This window comes from Frieseomelitta varia, unplaced genomic scaffold (assembly GCF_011392965.1).
Source record: "Frieseomelitta varia isolate USP_RPSP 00005682 unplaced genomic scaffold, Fvar_1.2 scaffold_331, whole genome shotgun sequence".
Taxonomy (NCBI): domain Eukaryota; kingdom Metazoa; phylum Arthropoda; class Insecta; order Hymenoptera; family Apidae; genus Frieseomelitta; species Frieseomelitta varia.
Window position 1 is genome coordinate 251641 of NW_025110070.1, and position 25002 is coordinate 276642.

The window sequence follows — 25002 nt, forward strand, 5'->3', positions numbered from 1 at the left end:
TTTTTTTTTTTATTTTTTTTTTTCTTTTTTTTTTTTTTTTTTTTTTTCATGCACTCGGTGATAAATAAAGTAACGATGGATACGAGCCGTTTATTTTGAAAGTGCGCCCAAGTTTTTCGTTTATTTTTGAATCTAGATATTTAACGGTTTGCGCTTTAATGAATTTAAAAATATGGTAGCATATTGTTTTTGTGTTTCTAAGAGTGTATTATTTAACAATTAGCACGACAAACATTGTTTAGAAAATAACGATAGCTGTGAATGAACTTGAGCCACTTTCAGAATTAACGAAGTAACTTTCTTAATTTTTTAAAAAGGCATAAATCCCTTGAAAAAATGAAATTCCTTTATTAAAGTAAAGAAAATATATATATATATATATATATATATATATACATACAATTTTGTGTTACAAAATTTAAAAAATATCCAACTTTTGTTCACGATTAAAGGAATGTTTTACATTCAAATAATATTTTTATATTTAATATTATTATAAATTATAATAATGTTAATATAATATAATATTTAATATTATTATAAATTATAACAATATTAATAATATTAATATTAATTTAATATTATATTAATTATTATTAACATATTTCGTAATTTATAATTCATTTTTTCCCCAATTATCGTTAGTTATCGTTACTATATTTATATTAGTATTACGATTGGTCTTACATTTTTGTACAATGGTGTAAATTTAATATTATTAAAGTTTCTTGGTCTCCCCCGACGCGGTAGTGAATCCACAGTTTTGAATAGCGCATCCTCATTCATTGATGGTTCAGAGAACATTTTATATGGTTCACTTCTCAAAAATCGCATCCAACATATTTTTTAACCATATTATTCACCCTTTTTTCCATTAGTATTTTTTAACCTTGTAAAAATCGCGTCCTCCAGAGGTTTAGTCGAAATGAAATCCACTCGTTTTCAACTCATCATTTCATTTAGAGTGAATTTTATTTTTCCGACGCTTTTTTATGATTTCGTAATATTCCTGACATAATAGACTTCGTATGAGTAACCTCGTTATTCTGAAAATGGGACTCAAGCCACTTTCAAAATAAAAATAAAAATTTTTGTCATTCTATTAGCCAGCAAAATTCTAGAAATGTAAATATTGAAACAGCTAGCTGGATTTTGTTAGAAAATGCACTTTCAAAGAAAAATAAGCTGATAGTTTCCCTTTCACTTTTTCCTTTCTTCCTCTTTTTTTTCGTGTAGTACGCAGAAAGGAAAGAACTTTCCCTTTTCCCTCTACAACATAATTATCAGTTAGATTTTTGAACGAGATTTTTTACATTCTTCCTTGCTACTCGCTGGCATAATTGTTTATTCTGAACTGCTGTCAGAAAGTAAAAGTTTCAAGGTGAAGTTTCAAAATTTAGCCTCGTTCCAATTTTTAATGTAATGTTCGTGCTTCTGCATAAAATCGTGATTCTTCTTCTTCTTCTTCTTCTTCTTCCACTAGCCAAACCTTTGAAGACTAAAGACTATTTCCCCTTGCGATTAGATCAACAATTTTGTTACGTGTATAGACATTGAAGGATACGTTGAATCACGATATTAAATCGGTGACGCACGATTTAACGTAATTCAACGGTGTAACGTTCTATGAAATTTCAATCAATCTGTCATTTTTCTAAATTGCAATGAGACTTGAATTGAATTCGCTCCATTGTTTGCGAGTTAATCGAGTTGTTGACACGTTCTGCTTTTATCAACATTCTCGCGGCGAATGACGTAACTCGCCTTTAACGTGTTAACCAGAAGTTACTGGCAAATTCTTGGCAAACGTTCGCTTCACATTTAGAAACCTAATCCAAACCCATCGATTCTCCCGTCTCCTTGGAGTACCTAGGTCTGGTGATTTTTAAATTTTAATCGATCAGATTTGATTTACTTGCGTAATTGAATATATTTGCAAGCGAGCGACGTTTTATTCAAATTGAACGGGCTGTTGCAATTCCAGCGTTTCGACAAAACTTCGACTGGATCCAACAAAAATCGCTGTTACACATATTCAATGTCAATTAATAAACTTTTATGAATTTTCTAACATGAACGTGCCTCTTTCTAAAGTACAATTTAACCTCTTTCGCTGGAATTACGCGAGAATAATTTCACCCAAAATTAGAATACTATCTCAGCTTTAACACTAGAAACTACCAAAGTAGTCAAAATGACTAATTTGTAATTTTCCTATGGAAATTTCGCGTATTTACAGCGGTGTATTTTTAATAAAATCGAGTGACTTTTATTAAAAATAAACTGCATTAATAGAAGCTTGTATCCTTTATATTGAATTATTAACTTTTTCTTGAATTTCTATTCCTATAAATATTATACTTTTATATTATACTGTATAGTATACTTTTATATTATACTGTCGGCAGTTCGAGTGTTCAATATATTGAAATAATAACCCAGGCATTCTTGGTCATTTCTATCCAGTGATATACTCGATGGTTTCGTGAAAGAAGTCGAATTATCGTATACGGTTTGGTCACTCGTTATGGTCCGTGAACCAGTCACTGGCGCAAGAGGTTAAATATCGGAGTGGTCGTCTCATCATCGCCAATTGTCCGATTGGCATTTCATCAAGAAACACGTGTATTCTCATATTTTCGAAATTATTTAATTAACTATTCGTGCAAACATGTGGATAATCGGCGCTGATTATCGCGAGGATAAGAAACCTGCTTACGAATTTCTTTTACTAAATACACTCGTTTATCCGAACGATCCGATTATCGTGCATTCTTTCGCAAAGCTGCAATTTCGTGTAATTCCCGAAAATCATCGAGAGGCGAACGAACTCGAGTAGCATTTGCGATAGATAAATACGACGGTAAACACTTGGCACTGAAAATATATCAGACAAACTCGTGCAGAAAGTTCCATTGGATAACTGGGCCGGGGATCGGCCGAGGAGGCGAGTAAGTGGGTCTCTTAACAAACACGATAAATAACACAATAGCGTGCGCAACAAACGGACGCACGTCATCGTGTCGTGTCGTGTCGTGTCGTGTCGTGTCGTGATGCACGCGTGTCGCCGCGATCCACGGGTCCAGGATATAAAGCAATTGGCGGACTTTACAAGTCGCCTGGCAGCCGGCGGATCGCGGTGATTAGAATGAACCTAACCGGCTAACGGGGGAAGTCCGTTGCGGTGATTTCTTAATGACAGATTTATGCAATGTGGTGCAAGTTGCCTCTCACCTCGTTTCACCTCGTCTAATCGTCGCGTTGAAAACGTACTCTAAATTGACGATGATGCACAACTTTGCACAGCATTGGATCTACCGGGAAATCGGCAGGAAATCGACGATCAGCGATTCGATGTAATCATCGATGAGTAAGACGATAATAAAAGCTGTTGACGGTGTCGGTTTACGAAGAATATTGCTATTCTCATTTTTTATCGACTTTGCGTTGATTTTCTAGGAAATTCTCTTTCTTCTGCTCTGCGGATTGCATGGATTACTCGCAGAAAAGTTGACTACACTGGTCTTTCTAATGTTGTATTCACTCTGTTTTCCCGAATCGATCGGTCGCGAGAAACCATTTCGGGAAAACTGGAATTTCCAGTGAGACGAGAAAGAACCTCGAAACTTCCTTCTCTAGCGTTTCCTCATTGCGTTTCATTTTCCACATTCCGAATTACCCGAGTTTCGGAACAACAATTCCGCGTTCGACAGAGCGAAACGTCGAGTATTTTAAGACGATTGTCTTTCATTCTGATTCTTTTTATTTTAAGAAATTGAATATTTTAGGGATTTGAAGAAGTGAACTGTGAAACTCATTAATGAAAAGCGTGAAAAGTTTCTCAAAAAAAATGGAAATTTTTCTCGAATTTGCAACAATCCAACAACTCATTCGTAAAAATCGTACATTGTATATTTTAAAAATGTTATATTATATATATTATATTATATATATTATATATATATATATATATTATATTTATATTACAATTGTAATATTAATATTATATTTATATGATAGTAATATATTGTTATTTATATATAATAAATTATGTAAATGTAATAATATTATAATATTAATATTATATTTTATATAATAATAACATATTTATATTTGGATATAATGAAATTATATAAATGTAATATTATAATATTATTATATTTATATAATTTATTATATATAAATATAATTTTATTTATATTTATATTTATATTATTATTATATAATAATAATATATTTATATTTATATATAATAAATTATATAAATATGATAATATTATATAAACATAATTTATTATTAACATAATAATATTGTAATATATTTATACAATTTATTATATAAATATAAATACATTATTATATAAACACAATAATATTATATTAATATTCATATTACATTTATATTACAGTTATATTCATCTATTACTAATTTACATTGTTATGTTACATGATGTTGGATAGTTGTTGTATATCTGTAATTTTAGATGCATTATTCTTGCAGAGTTTATACGAAAGTATAAAGACAGAGCCGTTCAAGATACCGGAAGACGACGGGAATGATCTGATGCACACATTCTTCAACCCCGACAAGGAAGGCTGGCTCTGGAAGCAAGGTAATTCTTTTGTCGACTGTGTAACGTGCAATTCGACCGCGGCCCTTCCCGACGTTTCTCTTCTCCTCTTGACCCCTTGGTATGATATGAAATGAGAAAAGAAGCCTCCTTTTGCGTGGTGCTGAGAGAAAGGCCGAAAGAATGCTGCTCGAGCCACCGTTGATCGAACAATGTTGCGAACGTATTCCTGGCCTGCATGCCGGTCCCCTTTTCATCCGGGGGATGTCACGAGTGCATGAGGATGTTAACCCTTTACAGCGGCGTATATATATATATATTTTTTAACAAACTTTTCATCGATCCTTCTTTGCAACCGGGAGAAAGTCCTTTTTTTTCTCTCTCTCTCTCTCTCTTTCTCTCTCTGTCTCTCTTCCGAGTAGAAAAGAAGTAGAAAAGAATATTTTGAACGGAGATTTGTGTAAATAGTAATGAATAGTAATTTTTGATCTGACGAAAAATGATTCTTAACTTAAAAGGAATGGTAAAAGAGGCTGTGAATAGTGGAAGTAATTTTGTTTCTTTTCGTTGACCCTCTGTAGGTAAATTGAATTTCAACTTTGACCTTTTTTTTTTTTTTTTCAAGGGAAAAGGATTTCTATTCTTATTGGAAAAAATTTTATTCGACGCGACAGAGTGTGATCTCAGGATTTTTCTTCTTTTTTTTTTTTTTCTCAAGCCTAGAGAACAGTTTACCTACAAAGTGTCAAGTAGCCTTGTCTGCTTTTTGGTTTACGTATAGAGTAGAGCTTGTAGCTTCTTAACACAGTAAAAGTATATGATATAATAACCACCTGTATTGATCGATGTCGTAAAAATTTTCTCACAAAGTAATCATAGGTGAAACTTAATGAGCCGATTCGTTCGACCCGATGAGGTACTTCCGTGATTTTATCAGTTGATCTGATCTTATTCAGTGATCTTATTCGTTGCTCTTTCATATCAATCTGAATCCCTCAAATTTGCATCGATCAGCCCGATCTAGAGTTGTGATCCACAAGCACGCGCCACCCATGGCGCGTAAAGTGAGATCCGGATCAGTTCCGCGACATGCGGGTATAGTCGAGGGACAGATAAAACGTACTTGCTCGATGCATCGAGAAATCGATCGTTAGCAGCATAACAAGCATAAACAAACGATCGAAGATTTCACGAAAAGAGTCCGTGTACAATCGAAACCAGATGAGACGATAAGTTGTCGCTATAAAGGGTTACAGGGACGAGTGAGAACATCCTGGAACAGCGTTTCCCAAACTTGGCTGGACTGGCCACGATGATGATTGAACGCGACTGGATGAACATTCTCACCACTACTTTGGCGAATTTATACAAATCGAAGAGAAACTCTCTGTCGCAAAAAACAAATTACGAACGCGAGGGAAAGTTTGGGAACCGCTGGTCCAGAAACATCCCCCCGACGACAACGTAAACGAACGAAAACCCGTCGAAGTATGAAGTATTTTCTTACATCGTGTCGCTTTGTCTTTCTGCTGCCCTGAACGGAGACAGCAGGTAAATAACGCAGTTTGTGGTTGTTCATCGATCGTTAGCTTTTAAATTCGGCCGGGGTGGTTGTTTCAGGCGGACGTTACAAGAGCTGGAAGAGACGGTGGTTCATATTGAACGACAACTGTCTCTATTACTTCGAGTACACGACCGACAAGGAGCCACGCGGCATCATCCCGCTGGAGAACATTCAGGTCAGAGAGGTGCAGGATCGACATAAGCCGCATTGCTTCGAGCTGTACGCCGCCGGCTCCGAGTTCATCAAGGCGTGCAAGACGGACAGCGAGGGAAAAGTTGTCGAAGGTACTAAAGCCGGGCGTCGTCCGATGATGAAAACGTTAATTGATCGATGCGCCCGTCGCCTGCCCGCACCATCTGATTTTAATCCGCACGAAATAAACGCTGCTGCTAAATGTTTGAAGATTCTTAACAATTGAAGATTGTTAAAAAGAAAAAAAAAAAAGTCGTAAGATCCTTGGAGGAAGAAAAATGGAAGAAGAAGAAGGAAAAAAAAAAAAAGAAATGGTTCAGCAAATTCTGGAAATTCTTTTCCATGTAACATGCGTGAATTAGGTAGGATACGAAATGTATTATAAACGAAATGGTAGGTTGACGTAACTTTGTTTAAGAATCGCCATCCTACGCGCTGAGGCTTGTGCGAACAGAACCAGCTTAGCGAACAGAGACACATTGTTTTGTATTTTAATTGCATATCAAAGGCATTACGCTGCCTGTTCTCACGTGTCGTCTAATTTTACCGTACGAGCAAAAAATTGTAACTTGCGAAAAGAACTAGGTACGCCGGGCGTTCGTTAGATTAAAGCCCGAAAGAAACAGAGAGAATTAATAGTGCACCCGAGGATAAAGAATTTCAAGTACCGGCCGGGTGAACCGTGTCTTTCTCACGCGAGACGATCGAATCCTGCGCGTGTTTCACTGCCATTTAACGCAGCCCTTCTTTTCTTTTTTTTTTTTTTTTTTTTATAGCACGTGGTAATTACGCCGGCGTTGTAACTGTTGTTCGTTGCTCGTTGCAGGCAAACATACCGTGTACAGAATGTCCGCTGCCACGGACGAAGAGAAAGAAGAATGGATCAAATGTGTGCGGTAAGTTGTTATTCGGTCTGTGAATAATTGAAAAAAAAGGCTTTCAGTTCTCACTGGGATTGCGAGCCCTGCTTGTTTAACGCTCCCGCGAATCTTTTAGTGAAAAATTGTGGGCGGTTTTCAGCTTATTTTGCGCTTTTAACGATCGTTGATTTTTATACGAACCTCTTCTTTTTTTGTTAGTAGAGTTTAGTTATTATATATAATATAGCTCCTTTTATTTGATTATTCTACAAACTTGTATGAAATACTATTTTTCCAAAAAAATTATATATATATAATAGAAAGGTATTATAATTAGTTTAATGAAGAATGTAATAAGTTAGAAAAGTATTCTTTTAATTTGAATGCGTATTTAGGATCCATTTCGCAATATCATTACGTTTGCAAACGTGGCAAGTTTTACATATAAAAAATATAAGTTTTTTTTTTTGAAAAATAGTATTTCATACAAGTTTGTAGAATAATCAAATAAAAGGAGCTATATTATAATACATATAATAGCTATATTACAATGTATTATAATATAAGGAAGTAGAATAGCAAATTAAAAGAAAGCTGTTTCTTTTCAATATAATTCCAATTGCAATTTGATACAGTATGGCTATATAGTTTATAGATTATAATATAGTATAGTTATATTGCAATATATTATAATATAAGAAAGTAATAAGTTAGTAAGAATAGCAAGTTAAAGTAATAAGTTAGTAATAATAGCAAGTTAAAGTAATAAGTTAGTAATAATAGCAAGTTAAAGTAATAAGTTAGTAATAATAGCAAGTTAAAAGGAAGTTTTTCAACGTAATTCCAATTACAATTTCAATGTTTTAATTCCAGGCAAAGCATATCGCACAATCCCTTCTACGACATGCTTGCGGCGAGGAAAAAGAAGGCGCAAAAGACAAACGTACATTCAAAGAGTTAAACTTTACCACGGACACAGCTTCGAGAGAAGCCTGGCAAGACACAAAACTGTCTATTCACGGACCTGCGTCCCTATCAGGATCGTGGAATACAATCAAACGAATCTGGATGAAGGGCCATCCAATTACACGTGGTGGATTTAACAAGGAAATACATAGATGTTCGCTTCACCTGTTGATGAACGCTTGATGGAACGTGGCATCGTTGATCAAGCCAGAAGACCCGCGAAGAAACGAGAGGAGTAGAAGATGAAAGGAACAGAAAACGATGCTACTGATTGAAAATCGTTTGGCATTATGTTTTGTATAAAGGCTTACGCTGCATTTTTAGGGGCCTAGATACGTATTGTTTTAAATGAATTTCGACGATAGAATCCTGAGCCTGAGAGACGTTTGAAGTTGTAACAATTTTAAGAACAGTACAGTGATATTGATTCGAATTGGAATCACGAAAAGACAAGTTTTTTTTTTTTTTTTTATTCCTTTTCGTAAAGCTTTGCAAAGAGGTAGGCGAACGAAGATTTGGGACAGCTTCGAATAAGTTAGAAAAGTATGGACGCGTGTAATAGCTCAACGACCGATGGAAAGATAGATTCGTCCAGAGAACAGAGAAGAGACAATTTTTGGAAAGAGTGAAATCTTTCTTATTTTCCGGCAGCTGTAGAGAATTATCGAGGCTCGATGTTTTATTTCGAGTCAACCGAAATGTGCGTAAAATATTTATTTTATACCGGAACCTTCGCGCGGTGTAATATCATAGTTCCGCGTTCTTTTGTAAGAAAGAAGAAAAGCCGAAGGTTCTAACGCTTTAACCGAAGATAATTAGAAAGTGTAACGGAACAAAGACTTTATAAACGACTAGACACGGACGTTAGAGGCGAGAATGAATTAGCAAGATGAGATGCGTGCATTAATGTGATAGTTGTGTATTTATTTGAAAGAAGAATGAAACGTATTTAGATAAGACTAGTTAAAAGAAAAAGCTAGTTTCCTCAATATGCCAGAAATCATCTTAAACTGTACATTGTCGTACAGTTTGTAAGTATGGCACGTTAGCCAATTATGTGACTGTAGGCTAGAATAATTTTCGTTTTTCCTTCGTTTGAATTATTTTCATGTTTTCGTACGAATTATATTTATATATATGATTATTTATATATATAAATATAAGTATCTAAATACATAAATATATATATATTATGCACGAGGTGTGTTGTAGCTTTGTGCATATATATATATGTATGTGTGTGTATAAAATAATTATAATAGTACACGAAAGTTAAATAGTAACTTGATGAGATCCAATTAAGAGCCTGCATCCTTACAGTATTCAGTCTCGTGACAAAAACTGAAATATGAGCATAATTTACGTTGTCTACGAAATCCACAGGATTTTTTTTTTTTTTAATATACATTGAGAGTTATTTATTCGTTTAGGTTATTCTAGATTTAAAAAAAAACATACTAATAAAGTTCATCTTTAAGTAGGCTTATCCTGCTTTTTCGGTTTTGAAAAATTTAATCAGATTTAATCAAAGTTTTTGAAACAGATCTTCCATATCCATTTTTGATAATGATCATTTCGACAAACGTTACATTTTTTTTTATATTGCAAAGTATATCAATTACTAGCTAATTAAGCTCTTTCTATTTATCAAATTCTCAAACTTGTTTCTTTGTAACGAAGCAGCATCCGAAGCAGGATTTAAATACACTCGTTCATTATTTCCCCGGCTCTAGTTTAAGAACCCGTACTGATCCGTCTTCGTGTCACAGTTTTCTAAACATAGATCCTTCCAGTTTAGCGATTATCTAGCGAGCTTAAAACCATAATCGTATCAATACATAGACGAAAGGCAAGAAGACAGAAAAAGTAAAAGGCAATGATGTGGGTGCCTTTGAGATCTTGTTCAAGCTAGTCGTAACAATTAATCCGTCATATGCAAGGAGTGTGTAACGGAACTCCAGGATTAATTATGTTCTTTTCCTTTTCTTTTTTTTTTTTTTTCTGCTAGACACGAGAGAGTCAGACATCGAAAAAGCCTTATTACGATTTACTAAATAATGAAACGCAGAAATAATTATATAGGGCCAAGACTAATAGGATGTAAGTTTTTTAACGTCACGCTACTCATGGTAGGATGTATAACTGTTCCCCCGGGAAACAGTGATTTGTACCCGATCGTAGTTTTCAAGGAAGCGCACTATTTCTATTGGACTATTGACAGATAATTGATTCGTGGCTACCAACCCGTCCTTGAATCGTCTTTGTACAGATTATTTTCTCTCTCTTTCTTTTTCTTCTCTCCACTTCCTTTCTTTCAACTGCCTGCAATTACAAACAATTCGAGGGAGGGGTACCGCGTTGATCATTATTTGTCTGTAATATTTATTCAATAACATCGATGAACATGTTTCTTTAAGCAGTGCTACGGAAATAATAGTTATATACATATATAAATATATATATATATATATTAAAAAATAAAAAAAAAACAAAAAAACGAACTGGTCGTGCATTGATAGCGAGTTGTGTAAAAGTCATTTTAGAGTTTCGTTAACATGTTCACATTCTTCATATCATGTTTTCGTGAAGAATTGTTTATTGGCTAATGTAATATAATTTGTACTTTATTTTGGGGAATGATTAATTGATTATTTTTACTACTACAGCAAGTAAACTTAAAACGACATACCAGTGGTGCTGTTGTAGAATTATAAGATTCAACGATGCTGGCAATTCGAATGAAGTTTATGAAATTTGTTCGTAAGAAATGTGAGATAACATTTGCAAATCAGAAGATATACAAAGTTTTTAATTTAACGTAAAGTATTCGAATTGTAGCAGTTGATAAAATTCGAAAGAGAAAAGGGAAAACGTATATTTTGTGTTCGTGAAATAGTAAAAAACAATCGTAAATAATGAAACTTACGTACTAGTAAAGTAATTTATTCAGTCTAGAAATTGTATAAAGAAGAAAAAAAATCTGTATTTTACAATGGAGAATTGTACATTTTGTTGTATATTATTTTCACTCGGTAATTGTTATGGATTCATAATGATCTGTGTACTGTATTTACGATCTTATATGTGTATTAATTTAAACGTAATTAATAAATATTTCCATTTCGTAAAAAGTCCCTGTAAATAATTTTCTCATAATGTAAGTAAATTTAATGAGAAATCTTATTTTGTACTTTCTTTTATGTTACTTTCCGATATCCCCTAAAAAGATGTACTACCGTAACGTACATTATGAATGTGTAATATCTTTCGAAGTTCAAATATAATACAAAATATACAAAAAGAGAAAGATTGAGGTGTATTAAGGAAGATGCAATTATAGAAATTCACATGTTGATTTCTTTAATTAGTATTTTTGCAAATAAAAATTTATTCCATTGTTTGTGGGCAGTAAAATGCTAGCGCCGTGGAACTAATCATTATCTCTATCCTAGTAATATAGTATTGCGCTCCTTGTCTGTAGCGACCTCTACTTCGAAGAATTTAGATCAACGCCATCTATGTTCATTAAATCGTTCCATTGAGATACGTATTGCCGACAATAGAATATTTAAAAATTGTTAGTAATTTAATTATCACTATGGAAATCTTTACACATACTTGTATATACTGTAACCATAGTAGAAATTCTTCATTCGTTATTTGATTTTCGTTGTTTGATATTCGTTATTTGATATTTATTATTATCATTCATCATTAGTAATTATATATTTTGTTGCAATTATAATATTTTTACATAAATTAAAAACGGAGTTATTATTTAAATTTGTAGTACTATGATTGAGAATAATTATCAACATAGTCACTATAAAATTGGTGTGACCCCCTACATGATGAAAAAAAAGACATAACTACAATCTACCAGTCGATAACTTAGCTGTCTCTAATAGACGTCAGTATCTGTATTTTTGTTTTAATAAAGGCACAGATAAAGTACATATATGAAAATACCTCGTTTGTAAGTCTATTCATATACATATGTACCTCAGGCATGGAACACGAAAAAGCATTAGTTATCTCGTCTATCCTAATTAGTCAATGATGATACTATTATAGAAGATCGATATGATGGACTGACACATACCTGATTTACATTATACTGAATTAATTTATGAACTTTTTTGTACGTAACGTAACACGTGGAATTTTTATAGATGATTTTACGATTAGATAAAATAATGAATATAATAATATTGTAAGTTCATTTACAATATATATTATAATTGATTTATATCATTAACGTCGCAAGTCTTACACTAATTTTAATAATTGATATTTATAAACTATTCATGTAAAATTGATTATTTTCATAAACATTATAGAGTCTTTGAAATAACCCTAGATGTCGCGGTAAAACATTTATCTCTTCGTGTTTGTTGTTCTTCACAATTTTATTCCCATTGATTGGTGTTTCTTCGTGAATGGAATTTTAATTTAACAATAAACCTGTAAAATGAATATAATGAATACGTTACGATCTACCTATCAGAGGAGCATCCATCAGATTCGTCAATTTCACAAATGGTATCACTTAACTCGTAAATATGCATTTAGTGAAACGTGCATAACCTTATTTCTTTTATGTACCTTCAAATTATATACATATAATGAATATTTATAATGTAGTCTTTTTAGTCATAGAAAAATGAACGTTCACACTTTCCTCATTTTATTTTTAATCTTGTATGTTTTAGCATTATTCAACAAACAGAAGTTACAGCTGCTGCTACGGCTAGCACAGTTTCTGTATCAGAATCTGTTTCAACCGAGAACCACCCAGCAGTCAGTTCGAAAATTGAGATGATTGCTAATCAAATTGTTAATTTAAATCTTATAGAAGTGGCACAATTGAGTGATTTACTTAAAAAGAAACTAAATTTGCCAGATGCTCCCATAATGCCTATGGGTGGTTTTATTGCTAATGCACCAAACGCAGAAGTATGTATGCTGGCTCTTATTGTAACAACATTATAAAGTTAAGAAAAAATTATACATAAAATTATTTTTGTTTTACAGGTGGAAGAAGAAGAGTCTCAAGTGGTACAGACTGCATTCACTGTCAAACTAACAGGTTTTGATGAGAAACAAAAAATTGCTTTGATAAAAGAGTTAAAGAGTATATTACCGGATTGTAATCTCGTGCAGGTAATTTCTTTTGGCTTATTCTGTAATTTGTTTAATCGAATCCATTTAATCGTTTAATCGCATTTTTTACTATATAGGCCAAAAAGTTTGTTGAAAGTACACCGGGTGTAGTCAAAGCTGATATTGCAAAAGACGAGGCTGAAAAGTTAAAGGAAGCCATCACGAAAGTTGGTGGTACAGTTGAAATTGTTTAATATTCCTATGTAAATATATATATATATCTTTATTTAGGTTTAATAGAATTTTTTAATAAAGCAAATGAAAATAAAATAATTTCTTCACTTAAACTTATTTTATCAACTCGTTTTTAATTTTATCGACTCGAGCGTACTGTTAGGAACAAAGATAAGTATATTGTTAAAATTGACACACTGTTACGTAAAAAACATTTGAAATTGTACGAGCAATTATGAAATAAAAAACAAAATTTTAATACAACAAACTTGATTTCTATTTCAATTATATGCTAAAGTCGGAAAATATTTTGGATAAGAAAAATCACGCGATAATCTTTAATCAAATTTAATCGATAATCAGAGATAATCTTTTTCTAACTCGTGTCCACGAATAGCCAATTTCTTTCTTTCCGATGTTTATTCAAAGCGCTTCGTTTCAATCGAGAGCACATGTGCGTTGATAAGCCGATTCGTATGCAAAATATACTGCATTTCGGTTAATCATCGAATTGAACAACTGGCGCTGCGATAACAGCCATATCGATAAAATAAGGGCCGTATCAACCAACTACGCTAGTCGTCTTTCTCTATTCTCTGGTTGATGTCCCAGAGATAATGCAAAATCCTTGGGCAAATCCAAGGAGTGATCACGTTTTGAACATACGCGTCTGCGAGATCTATTTTTACTCGTGTAGAAGAGGGAACTTCGAGAATTTCTTTTATTTTTTTTTTTTAATCGCCCAACGGATGTAAACGGAACTCGGATTGCGACGGTACTGCGCCACGACGACTATTGCCACGATGGCCGAGGAGGCTGACACAAACGATAAAGCGACGATGGAAAGTATAGCGCAAAACATACTCGAGGTTCGTGTCAGCTGTGATCAGGACAGTGCGTGATAACGTAATAGCGGCTTTCGAAGTGTCGAAACGAGTCTCGCCACCGGCAACACCTTATTATCCCGGGCTTTTTCCATCATTTTGACAGGTCAGTACCGGAGGAGGGTCTGCGTCGAACGAAGTAGCCGCATTAGAGTTTCAAGCCTCGCAGGTGATATCGAGGCTCGAAGAGGCTGTCGAAAGGGCGGCCGACGGTGGTGGCACCACCTGGAACAATCCCTCGGGCTTTCTCTCCCAGTCGAAAACTTCAGACGAGATATTAACTTTAATTCAGGTAAATACAACGCTAGCAGAAACCATTGATTCGCGGCTATTGGCTGTTTCCCTGAGATTTACGCATTGATTGGTCGTCGCAGTCACGGTCGTGGCGATCACTCGTCACGTGGTCGTACGATTGTCACCAATCGTTTAATTGTTCTTACGGAATTGCTGGTTGGCGTTCTTTTTTTGAATTATTGAAATTGAATATACTCGCCAGAAAACGTAGGAAATATTAAAAATTAACAACTTGGAAGTTCCGTTCGAATAACATGTTCAAAACTTCATTTCGTCACTTTTTGTATATGATTTTATGGTCTTGGAAGAACGAGATTCGCATTTATTTTTAATGGACATATTAATTGTAATAAACGAAGCTTTAAATAATAATAATAATAGATAACAATATAACAATAATAATAATAATAGATAACAATATTACAATAATAATAATAATAGATAACAATATTACAATAATAATAATAATAATAGATAATACTATTGTATCGTATTTCTTATATTTATTACTGGAAATGATGTTTTTGGAAAAGATTGAAATTCATTTTGTAGGATTTGGTAATTCACGAAGACGCTCCGCAACCGGTGAAAGACGGTTCAACGGAAACGGCGAGTCAGGTGACCACCCTGCCAACGTTGACGGAGTCAGCGAAACTAGCATTAATCGCACACACTATTTCCGCTTACGCGCTTGCACTCCCGAAATCGCACGCTCAGAGATTAGCCGGTCGTCTGGCCGCGGATACAACCAGATGGCTGAGTCATATTTTCCGTTTCGTCGATTGTGCCTCCTCGTTTCACGAGGATCATCTGGAAGGTCTGGTCCGGGTGACCAGGTTGGCTCTACACCGGAAGTATCCTCGATACATGGAGGAAGGTTTTACCGCACTCGCGGCCTCTCCACCTTTAATTTACAGCTCTGTGGCCGCACCTTTAGGTGTGGTTCAACATCTGTGCAAACAGGTATACAGATTTGTAATTTAGAAAAAAAAAAAAAAAGAAGTGAACTTGTCATAGATAAATGTATTCTGATTTTTAGCTGTCTTTGCCACTTCATTGCGTAAGACCCATCCCCCATAACACGATGTTTGGATCACGGTACAGTATGGACGTGTCAGCTCTGGAACGCCGGCTAGCGGAAGATACGCAATCAAATAGCGTGACGCCCCTTCTAGTACTAGCTGAGGCGGGCTCTGTGTTAACGGGACATTGCGACAATATCGCTAGGCTGCGAGCAATTTGCGATAAGTACAATGTCTGGCTCCATCTTAGAGGTCATTCTTTGGCCGCGTTAGCGTTGAATAATTCTACAAAGGATCTGGTGTGTTCACATTTAGTATTTATTTTACTTTGTTTCTCATTTTTATGCTTTAACAAGGGCCTTTCTGATTTTTAGCCTTCAAAGATTGCAGACAGTGTTACGTTACCTCTTGGAATATGGCTTGGTATACCATCTCTACCAGTAGTAGTATCCTTTTAAATATGTGAAAGATTCTTTCAATATTGTTTGAGGATATATTACATTTTTCCTTAATTAATGTATACATAGACGCTATACAGATTAACGGACATAAAGGGTGGTCGTCCAACTCCAAGAGACACAACTTTGTCTTTGGTATCGGGTTTAATGACAGATTCGCTGTCAAGGCGTTTACCAACTTTGCCATTATGGGCCACGTTGCAAGTATTAGGCAGAGACGGTGTACATAACAGACTGAAGAGGTGCTTCTTGGCTGTGGAAGATTTATATAATAAAATTAAGAAATTCTCTTGTATAAGAATACTGGTAATTGATCCGGATAATAATGTTCATTTTTTGTAAATCGAAGTTCCGCTTCGAATTACGCGATCTGTTTTCCAGAGTCAGCCACCCGGGGGTGAAACAGGGTCCTACACCATAAACGAACTTCTAACAAACCCCGTGAACAATCCACAATTATTCGAGGCCGTAGCCAGCGCATTAGTGTTCCAATTTGTGCCTGCAGATAGGGATCCACAGACGGCAGAACGCGTCCCTCCTTATTACGACAAATTAAATTCCTGGCTGGGGCAAATCCTTCAGAGGGATATCGAAAACGTACAGATAGAGCTCTGCGAGATAGAACATCATGGTATTGCAATTCGTATTTGTCCTCTAGAGAATCCGGAGCAACCTCCTACGACCGAGGACGTAGATAACGTAGTTGCTTGTTTGGAACAGCAGATAGTGAGTGCATTTTAAAAGCGGTCTTCATAGTTATCATTGAAGTAACTAATCGCCTTTTCCATAATAGGAAATATTACAAGCAACAGTTGAGCACAAAGCAACGTTTGTGCGATTAGTTTCGGAGAATGACTCTTTACATTTGGTAGAGATGCCTGGTTGGGCAGGTTTAGGCGGTGTACGATACGCTCCTCCTACTTGGATCCACGTCATGACCGACCAAGCGAAAGAAGAACTGAACAGATTGAACACGCAATTAGTCGAAGCTTTGCGAAATACAGACGCGGCGTTTTCTCTGGGGGAAGGTGCCGACGGCTTGGCTTGTGTACGATTTGGAATGGTCACGCAAGATACTGGTGAATGAAGACTATTAATAGTTTACTCTCGATTTAAGTTGAGCGCGTTATCTAGCGCGTGAACTTGAAATAAAGCGTAATTTTTCCACAGACGTGGCGGAATTATTATCTTTAGTTCTACAAGTTGGTCAAGAAGTGGAAGCCAGCTCCAAATTATTGGATACTATATCCGAAGTGGTGAAAAGAGGTATCGAGGCAGCGCAGACAGATTTAGAAAGAGAAAATGCTGAGAAATTATGGCAGGAAGGTATTCTTAGACATGTACCTGTCGTTGGAACTTTCGTCAATTGGTGGAGTCCCCCTTCAAAAGAAACCGGAGTCCGTGGACGTAGTTTGAATTTACAAGCCGGTATATATATATATATTTACTTGCACGTGTCAAGCCCTCCTTTGCGTATTTATAAGTAAATTAATTATCCAATAATGTATGTTTCACATTTAGGAGTTGTTGAGAGTACAGAGAACATTTACAAGTATCACATGCAATTGCAACCTAACTCGACAGTGATCAATGGATCTGGTGCTAGAACTCCACCGCAGCCCCTTGTACAGACTCCAGTTGGCGCGGGCAGCCAAAGTCATAGTCGTTCGTCAAGCCATTCCAGTTTGCAGAGTGGCAAAAGTATCTCTGTAATCACAAATGCCGTATCTCATCCGCAAGTGAAGGAAGAATCTGGCGAGGTGAAGTCGTAGTGAACATTAAACGACACGGGAAATTGATCAACACAGGAAATTCAGTTCGTTAAATTCAAGTTCACAAACTTGGCAAAGGAATGATGCTCTAGGTGAAACGATCGAGCGTTTCCGGTAGAAGCTATCCTTTACATTTGCAGAGCACAGCGAAAAAAAAAATTAGCATCTCTAAAGTGTCGAAGAGCTTGATAAATCGACAAAGGTAAAGACACGCTGTCCTCTCTGTCATTTTTTTCTTCAATAAACTATTTTACGCTATTTTTTTTTATCATCTTGCATCGATCGTATTATTTTTCTCGCTTTCTCATCCGTTTTTGCGACTTTCAACGATTATTTAATTTGATAAATATCTGCAAAGTCTATCAGATATGGCTTGTGTACTTATTAGATTGACAATGAGTAAAGATGTTGCTTTTGCCTCGAATTAATTCGGTAACAAGCATCAACTTAATTTTTCATTAAAATGTTCCCTCTCACAGCACAATATCCAGAAGCGTATCTTTTTACTTTCATGACGCAATTTGAAAAAAAGTTGCTGTTAAGTTTTTAGCTAGCCGAATGAGTATTGATATTATGATATAAAATTAAATAAACTAAACAATAGATTATTTAAGTTTCCAACGACAGTGTTTTACATGAACTATATGTGCACACACGTTCTGAATAAATTTTTCAACCAGATTTTCCATTCTATTTTTTTCAGTTTTTACTTTCCAAACTACGTTTTTGCATTTATTTGCGAGATCTTTTTTCATGAAGCACAATTATAATAAGAACAGGAGACACGTACATGATCAATACGCGATCGCTTCAAGCAAAGAAAAAAAAAAAAAAAAAACACATTATAGGCGCGCGTTGTAAAATTTATTCGAGGAAGCTAAGCTTTTAAAACCTAACAAAGCGTGTAAAGAAAAAAAGAAAAATCAGAGCAATGTTTCGATATTAAAATGATAACCAAAGAGAGAGTTAACATAGAGTTACACGTTCATGCGATTTGAATTGTTACGATGTAATAAATATTTGTGACACAGAATAGGAGCTCTGTTGAGTTGAAAAAAAGAAAAAAACAAAAAAGAAAAAACATAAGAAATACGTTCACATTACAACAGTAATTGGTAAATTGTTGATAGATACATTGAATGGAAAGAAGTTAAACTGTATGTATATTTATGTACCAAATTGTTGTAATAAAGTACTGCAAATTCAATAAATGATCTAGAAATAATTTGCAACTTTTTTTTTTAATTTCAACATACACACTGCTATCAGTTTTCTTTTCATTATGCAGAACGCGAGAAATAATCTTATGTTTCAACTTTATATACATTGTGTCACCGTTTAAAAATCGACGATTTGTTTAAAAGTAATTTGTATAGAGGGAGTGTTATCTGAATGTAGACAACCGTGGATCTTATGTTTTTTTTATTTTCTTTTTTCATAATATTCGTGTTACCATTACAATAGGAGGAATTAAGTCTGGAATATGGCAATTAGACGTAATTCGCAATGCACAAAAACGGTATTGATTAACGAGTTTCGTTTTACTCTTTATATATATATATATATGCGCGCCTTTCAAAGAATTTTCTTTACAATACACGCTTGAAAATGCATCTTTCTTTCGCGCGTACAAAAACACCATAGAAATCTTAAACTTACGTAAAATCTCAATAGCCTCTGCACACTTTGTAAATTACTTCTTTCGCACATCGAGAGAGAAGAAATGCAAAATTAAAGGCGAAATCGATATTTCCAAGGCCTAAAAAGATCTCAGTTGCACGTTTTTTTTTTTTTCTTTTTTTCTGGTCAAACAAACGAACGATCGTGTCGAAATTGTTTCATTCGAGCGTGCACTTTACATCCTGAACTGTACAGTGCGTTTGCAATTCACAGCGATTTCTTTTTCCGACAAATCGATATTTCTTGCGAAACAATTATTCACTAAATGTAACACTAATCGACTGAATGTTGTGCAATAACAATTTTGCATTTATCGCCGAGATTTGATCTGTGAAATCGTACACACTATATAGTCTGTTCTACGAACGTAAAATAGTCAGACAAATCCAAATGAAATGTTTTTCAAACATTCGAACCGTAAGCGAATTGAGGAACGTGAAATTAAAAGGTTCGTTTGTATTCGGCTCTTTTTTTATTTAAAATTTGAGATTATCATTAAAGGATCTGTATCGTGCAAAGAGATACGTGCATGTTCCGAGGAGACGTTATGTCTCTATTCGAAAAATGGCACTTTTCGAGAATCGATTATAAGCCAGTTGTGGAAAATCGAAAAACATCATCCCGTTCCGATGTTTGATTTGCTCTTTTCCTCTTATCATCTAATCTCTTTAAAGATTCTCTAATTAAATTAATTAATTAAAGTTTCATAGGCCAGAACAATGCACCGATTAGAGAAGTTTTTTACGTCCTATATTCGTACTATATTTCCACTACATATAATATATATATATATATATATGTATCAACGCTTTTGAAAATAATTAATTCTCTCTCGCTCTCTCGCATACTTTCTCTCGTTCTTTCTCTTTCAGGCAATTATCATATTAAACGATGCAAGAAATTAAATTGCGGTTGTACTTATCGGGGAAAGTGGTTCTCAACTTGATGTCGTTCCAGCTCGATACAATGATTAGAAAATTGACAAACAATTAGAATCAAAGTTTCGTCAACGATCGTCTATATTACGCATTCGCATATTTAGAATTTAGCTCAATATCTCCGTATGCCTTTTTGCATTTACGTAGATTTATGCATTTGTCTCATAAATCGTTTCTTCGACAGATCAAGACAGATTATACTTTCTTATCAGGCCGATTCTGATTCGAACAATCGAAAATATTTTCAAAAAGTATACATGTAAGATAGATCTTCTCTTTCATTGCACGATCTTCTCGACTTTCGCGAAGACTTTCCTTCGATGAAAGTTTTGATAAATTCTGGAAAATACCGCATTGATCCCCCGTTCGCGTGTTTTTTTTTTTTTTGTAACAGTCTCGAAGACGAAAGTTCAAAGTATTTTCATTTACCTGTCTCGCGTCGATTCGCGTGCTCACTGTGTCACCCTATATATTAATTTTTTTTTTTTCTTTGCTCCCCACTTTTTTGATTATCCTACTAAAACTAAAATATTCTATCATTCGATTCAGTTTAAAATTTAAAATAATACTCGATTCTCGATACTGGGCGATAGCGATGATGGCGTCAACGAAGTACGTGGTAAAAAAAAAAAAAGAAAGTATCGTTTACTTTTTTATACAGCATTTGCAAAATAATCTCCAGTTTTTTCTTTTTTAACTAAAACAAAATAAAAAGAGCATATATACATTGTTACATAAAAAGAAATTACAATATAAAATATATGTTATCTGAGGCCCCCATCATATCTTAAAAAGATCATATCGACTCGTGTTTTGCTTAATTTAAAATCTTAAAACAACGAGGAATTCACATGATCTCAAAGATCTTTTCTCGTCAACTAAATTTTTCATGGTTAGTGATTTTTAATTAATTAAAAAAAAAAAAAAAAATTAGTGAAGTATAGTAATTTGAAGAATACTGAACGAACTCTTCTAGGAAACGTTCGAAAAATTGTGCCACATTGGAAAAGTTTAGCAAGAAACTCTGCCGTATGCAATTGGTGGACAGTCGAACATGTACAAAAAGAAAAACCTTTGTTTTATTCATTGACTAGGATGTTTCTTCTCTTCTAAATTTAAGGAAACGAAGTTCACACATACACAGACACGGACGTACACATATGCATTCTCTCTTTTTCCTTCTGTAATTCGTTTCCGATTTCTCATTCGTCGATTCGACCTTAAGATTATAATCAATTAACGGCTAGATCTATGTGTCGCTATACTCTACGCGCTATGATCGCTCCTTGTATTTTTTTTCTTTTTTTCTTTTTCCTTTCAGTTTAATAAATATTACAACTATGTACAATGGATCAAACGTGTTTATACCTAATCATGCTTTTTCTACCTACACCGTTTCCATGCTCGTTGCGAACAGTAAACGTAAAATCGTATTTTACTTCTCTAAGTTCTCTTGATAATATCGTGAAAAAGGAAAAGAGAGAAGAAAGAAAGAAAAATGTATAATAAAACATTCTGTCAGGAATGGCAGCCTCTTCGTTTCAGGAAGAACACAGCCGCTCATTTCCCTTCAATTGAAGAAATGATGAGAAACGAAAGAAAATGGCAGAGGAGAACGATATTATCTCTGTGTAAAATTTGTAACACCTAAATTTAAGTTATATCACACGTACACATCTTCTTATTTCTTCTTGATGTTCTCCCCTCTTCTTCTTTCTCGCATTATCTTGATAACCTTACGCGCCTACTGTTATCTTACTGCCTATTTACACACGTTTTCGCTGAATACGATGCGGAATATAAAGTCGTCGTCCGCCGATTCGTTGCAGATATCATTCATCGATCGCGAACTATCTCGTGGGCCCCTTTCATCAGGGGGTACCGATACAAGGAAGACTTTGCGCTCCGCAAATAATTCAATCTCGATTTTTTTTTCTTCTTTTCTTTTTGGTTTTTCTACTTGGTAGTGAAAAAACACCGATATTACGAAAACTCTGTTGCAGTCGATGAGAATACCATCGTCGTGGAATGATAATCGTCTTCGAGTTCACGTTTACCAATAATCCTAAACATTTTAGATAGGAGATGGACAAGAAAAAAATTTATTTATAAACGGATTATCTCTTTCTTTCACGTTTGAAATCGATCAAGTTAATTGGTATTCTCATCAGTCCAGATCCTTCGAGAGCATCGTCGATACATTATTCTCTACCTCGAAGGACATGTCCTCGAAATGCAATCCGGATACTCGACATGTGTATATCGATACAATAGAAAAGTTTAGAACTTTTATCTTACATAAAAAAATGAAAAAGACCTGATGCACGCTTGCGCTTTCACCGTGTTTGTACTTAAAACGTATGCTTGCCCGAGTATTGGCAGAATTCTTCTCTTTAGTTTCTCTCTCTCTCTCTCTCTCTCTCTTTCTCTCTTTTTAGTCCGTTTCTACAACGATTATCGTTACTTCTCTCGTTTCGTTTCATCGCGATTTGAAATTCACGAACACTTATCGTTTTGCTACGAAACTTTAAATGTTAATGTTGATAAGTATACATATATATAATATTCATATCACTCGTTCTGTATTTCGTGCGGTAACTTCATATATCAATATGTGTATACGGAAATGCTTTGCCAAAAAATCAATGATCAAATTCGTCATTCGTGTGTTCTTCGATAAAGATGTAAAAAAGTATATATAAAAATTGTGTCGTGGAATATCGTTCGCATTCAGTATAATCGCCGTAATAACTCGTGTAAAAAGTTGTTTCCAAAAGTTTCACTTTTACAGACTGGCGTGATATTAATTCAAAAGGGTGACGAAACCAGTGAGTAAGATGATTTTGTATAGAGTAAGTAACGATATATAACTAGCTATAGAAAGATTGTACAGGAAAAAGTAGTAGGCCATGATAATTAGTAGAAATTAACAGCATAAACGTAAAACGAAACTTAACAAATTTTCAACATCTTCAAAGAGATGCCTGATAAACCTGTATAATGTTCACTCTGTATACTCTTCGTAGGCGATTTATACATACTAATATTTACTTTGCAGTTGTGCTTCTTCTTTGTGTTGTCAATATGAAAATGAATAACTAACAAGCAATAATAAATATGGCAATGATCTTGTTTCAACTTTCTTTGCTCGTGCAACGCACCACTCCTCTGTTCGATCAAGAAGCAATAATAATTTACAGAATGAGCTAACGCAGAATGACAATTACTGTACATGATATACAAATACAAAACCATGGGTATACAAGACCTCACAGGACTAAATATTCATTGTACTGAACAAATAAACGACAAGAAGAAATGTCATCTCATTAATGTTCTCGAAGTTCTCCCACAGAGAAATTTCATATTGTAATATTAATCTAAATATACTTCGATTATCAATGTAAATGAATCTCTTTAGCTCTTCTAGCCGTTTTTCAACCTCAACGCGATTTTTTACAACGCGGTATATATCGTTCTGCTTCGTGATTTTACACGATTCTAACGTTCTTTTTGCCCCCTTTTTTTTTTCGCTCACGTAACTCGCCGACCTTTACTCTTGCTTGCAAAACTATTTTTGTCGAAGCTCTTACACACTCTGGAAATACCAATCCATCCTTGCTTTTCATCCTTTTCATCGTTTTCTCATCATTCACGAAACTGACGAGGAATATTAAACGCGCGAATGTTTATCGTACAGTTATAAAAGATGTATGATCTTTCCTTTCCATTTTCTTCGCTTTAATTTTGATTCCTCGAAAATTCTGAATATCCTCGCGTAGGTGAAAACTCTAGCACCGCAGTCCCCACCGATTGTACTCTTAGAACGACGATTTTTTTTTCTTTTTTTTTTTTTTGCGAAATCTTACGTTTATAACGTACATAATAAATGTTCGTGATTCTTATCTAAAGTTACCAAACGATTGAGCCATTTCTCTTCTCGAGTTTACCGTATAAAATAAAAAAATGCATATACGAAAATACGCACGTCGGTACGTAAACGTTTAAAAAATGTAGAACGCTTCCAAAAAGGAGTTCCTTGAGACAATGATATTGTGCACTGACAATTTCAATTTTTGGCAGACGTCCGGCGAAAATGTACCACTGAACTGGTCTGTGAGACGGTCTTCAAAAAATCTTGGACAATGGCAGTTTGTATGCGTTTGGTGTGTCGTTTGATTTTTCTTACAGTTCCGTTACTGCGTACAAATTGGGATCGCTACCCTGTACTTGGCTCAACGTTGCCACCGTTGATTTGTTCTCTTGCCTCGACTGCGCACGATTGTACGTCCCGTACATATTTGGTACAGCGTTATTCTGCGTGGCACCGTTGAACTGATTTCTCGTGAAATTTCTGTCCAACGTTCGCACCTGATCCTGCATCTGGTCTTGAATCCGAATGTTCGGCGTTTTGTTTCGCACCAGGGAGCGAAATTGATTCATGTTTGTCTGCGAACGAGACTC

At 34.7% G+C, this 25002-nt stretch overlaps 4 protein-coding genes across 11 annotated transcripts in view; 3 read left to right on the plus strand and 1 right to left on the minus strand.

Moving 5' to 3' along the window:
- Positions 1-10616, plus strand: part of LOC122530189 (cytohesin-1) — a 77736-nt gene extending 67120 nt beyond the window's left edge. For 4 of the 7 annotated variants that reach the window (XM_043656934.1, XM_043656936.1, XM_043656938.1 and 1 more), the window contains 4 exons: positions 4502-4613; positions 6189-6419; positions 7154-7223; positions 8061-10616. In XM_043656934.1, the coding sequence (XP_043512869.1) occupies positions 4502-4613; positions 6189-6419; positions 7154-7223; positions 8061-8148 (501 nt within the window). In that variant the 3' untranslated portion in view covers positions 8149-10616. The remainder of the gene's footprint in view (positions 1-4501; positions 4614-6188; positions 6420-7153; positions 7224-8060) is intronic. The other 3 variants (XM_043656935.1, XM_043656933.1, XM_043656937.1) reach the window with 2 other exon arrangements.
- A 1918-nt stretch (positions 10617-12534) lies between these two features.
- Positions 12535-13589, plus strand: LOC122530191 (39S ribosomal protein L12, mitochondrial). Its single transcript, XM_043656939.1, has 4 exons — positions 12535-12695; positions 12866-13109; positions 13188-13316; positions 13394-13589. Exons 1-4 carry the CDS (start codon positions 12625-12627, stop codon positions 13508-13510), a joined length of 561 nt encoding a protein of 186 aa, XP_043512874.1. The 5' UTR covers positions 12535-12624; the 3' UTR covers positions 13511-13589.
- A 514-nt stretch (positions 13590-14103) lies between these two features.
- LOC122530184 (pyridoxal-dependent decarboxylase domain-containing protein 1) lies at positions 14104-18971 on the plus strand. 2 transcript variants are annotated; one of them, XM_043656922.1, is made up of 10 exons: positions 14104-14359; positions 14481-14666; positions 15221-15631; positions 15708-15989; positions 16074-16136; positions 16218-16454; positions 16530-16874; positions 16942-17227; positions 17319-17576; positions 17670-18971. In XM_043656922.1, the coding sequence occupies exons 1-10, from the start codon at positions 14294-14296 to the stop codon at positions 17918-17920; spliced, it is 2385 nt and encodes a 794-aa protein (XP_043512857.1). In that variant the 5' UTR covers positions 14104-14293; the 3' UTR covers positions 17921-18971. The 2 variants fall into 2 exon arrangements, with proteins under 2 accessions (XP_043512857.1, XP_043512856.1); XM_043656921.1 differs by having other exon boundaries at positions 14105-14359; positions 16065-16136.
- A 354-nt stretch (positions 18972-19325) lies between these two features.
- LOC122530187 lies at positions 19326-24994 on the minus strand. The gene has a single exon (XM_043656931.1). It carries the CDS (start codon positions 24979-24981, stop codon positions 24724-24726), a length of 258 nt encoding a protein of 85 aa, XP_043512866.1. The 5' UTR covers positions 24982-24994; the 3' UTR covers positions 19326-24723.
- Positions 24995-25002: the final 8 nt, after the last annotated feature.

Bases quoted from the DNA above. Each gene is read 5' to 3' on its own strand.
- LOC122530191 (XM_043656939.1), top strand. From the start codon at position 12,625: ATGAATATAATGAATACGTTACGATCTACCTATCAGAGGAGCATCCAT. The intron at 12,696-12,865 runs GTATCACTTAAC...TGTATGTTTTAG, and splicing joins ATTCGTCAATTTCACAAATG to CATTATTCAACAAACAGAAG. The intron at 13,317-13,393 runs GTAATTTCTTTT...TTTACTATATAG, and splicing joins CGGATTGTAATCTCGTGCAG to GCCAAAAAGTTTGTTGAAAG.
- LOC122530184 (XM_043656921.1), top strand. From the start codon at position 14,294: ATGGCCGAGGAGGCTGACACAAACGATAAAGCGACGATGGAAAGTATA. The intron at 15,990-16,064 runs GTGTGTTCACAT...TCTGATTTTTAG, and splicing joins ATAATTCTACAAAGGATCTG to CCTTCAAAGATTGCAGACAG. The intron at 17,577-17,669 runs GTATATATATAT...TTTCACATTTAG, and splicing joins TAGTTTGAATTTACAAGCCG to GAGTTGTTGAGAGTACAGAG.
- LOC122530187 (XM_043656931.1), bottom strand. From the start codon at position 24,981: ATGAATCAATTTCGCTCCCTGGTGCGAAACAAAACGCCGAACATTCGG.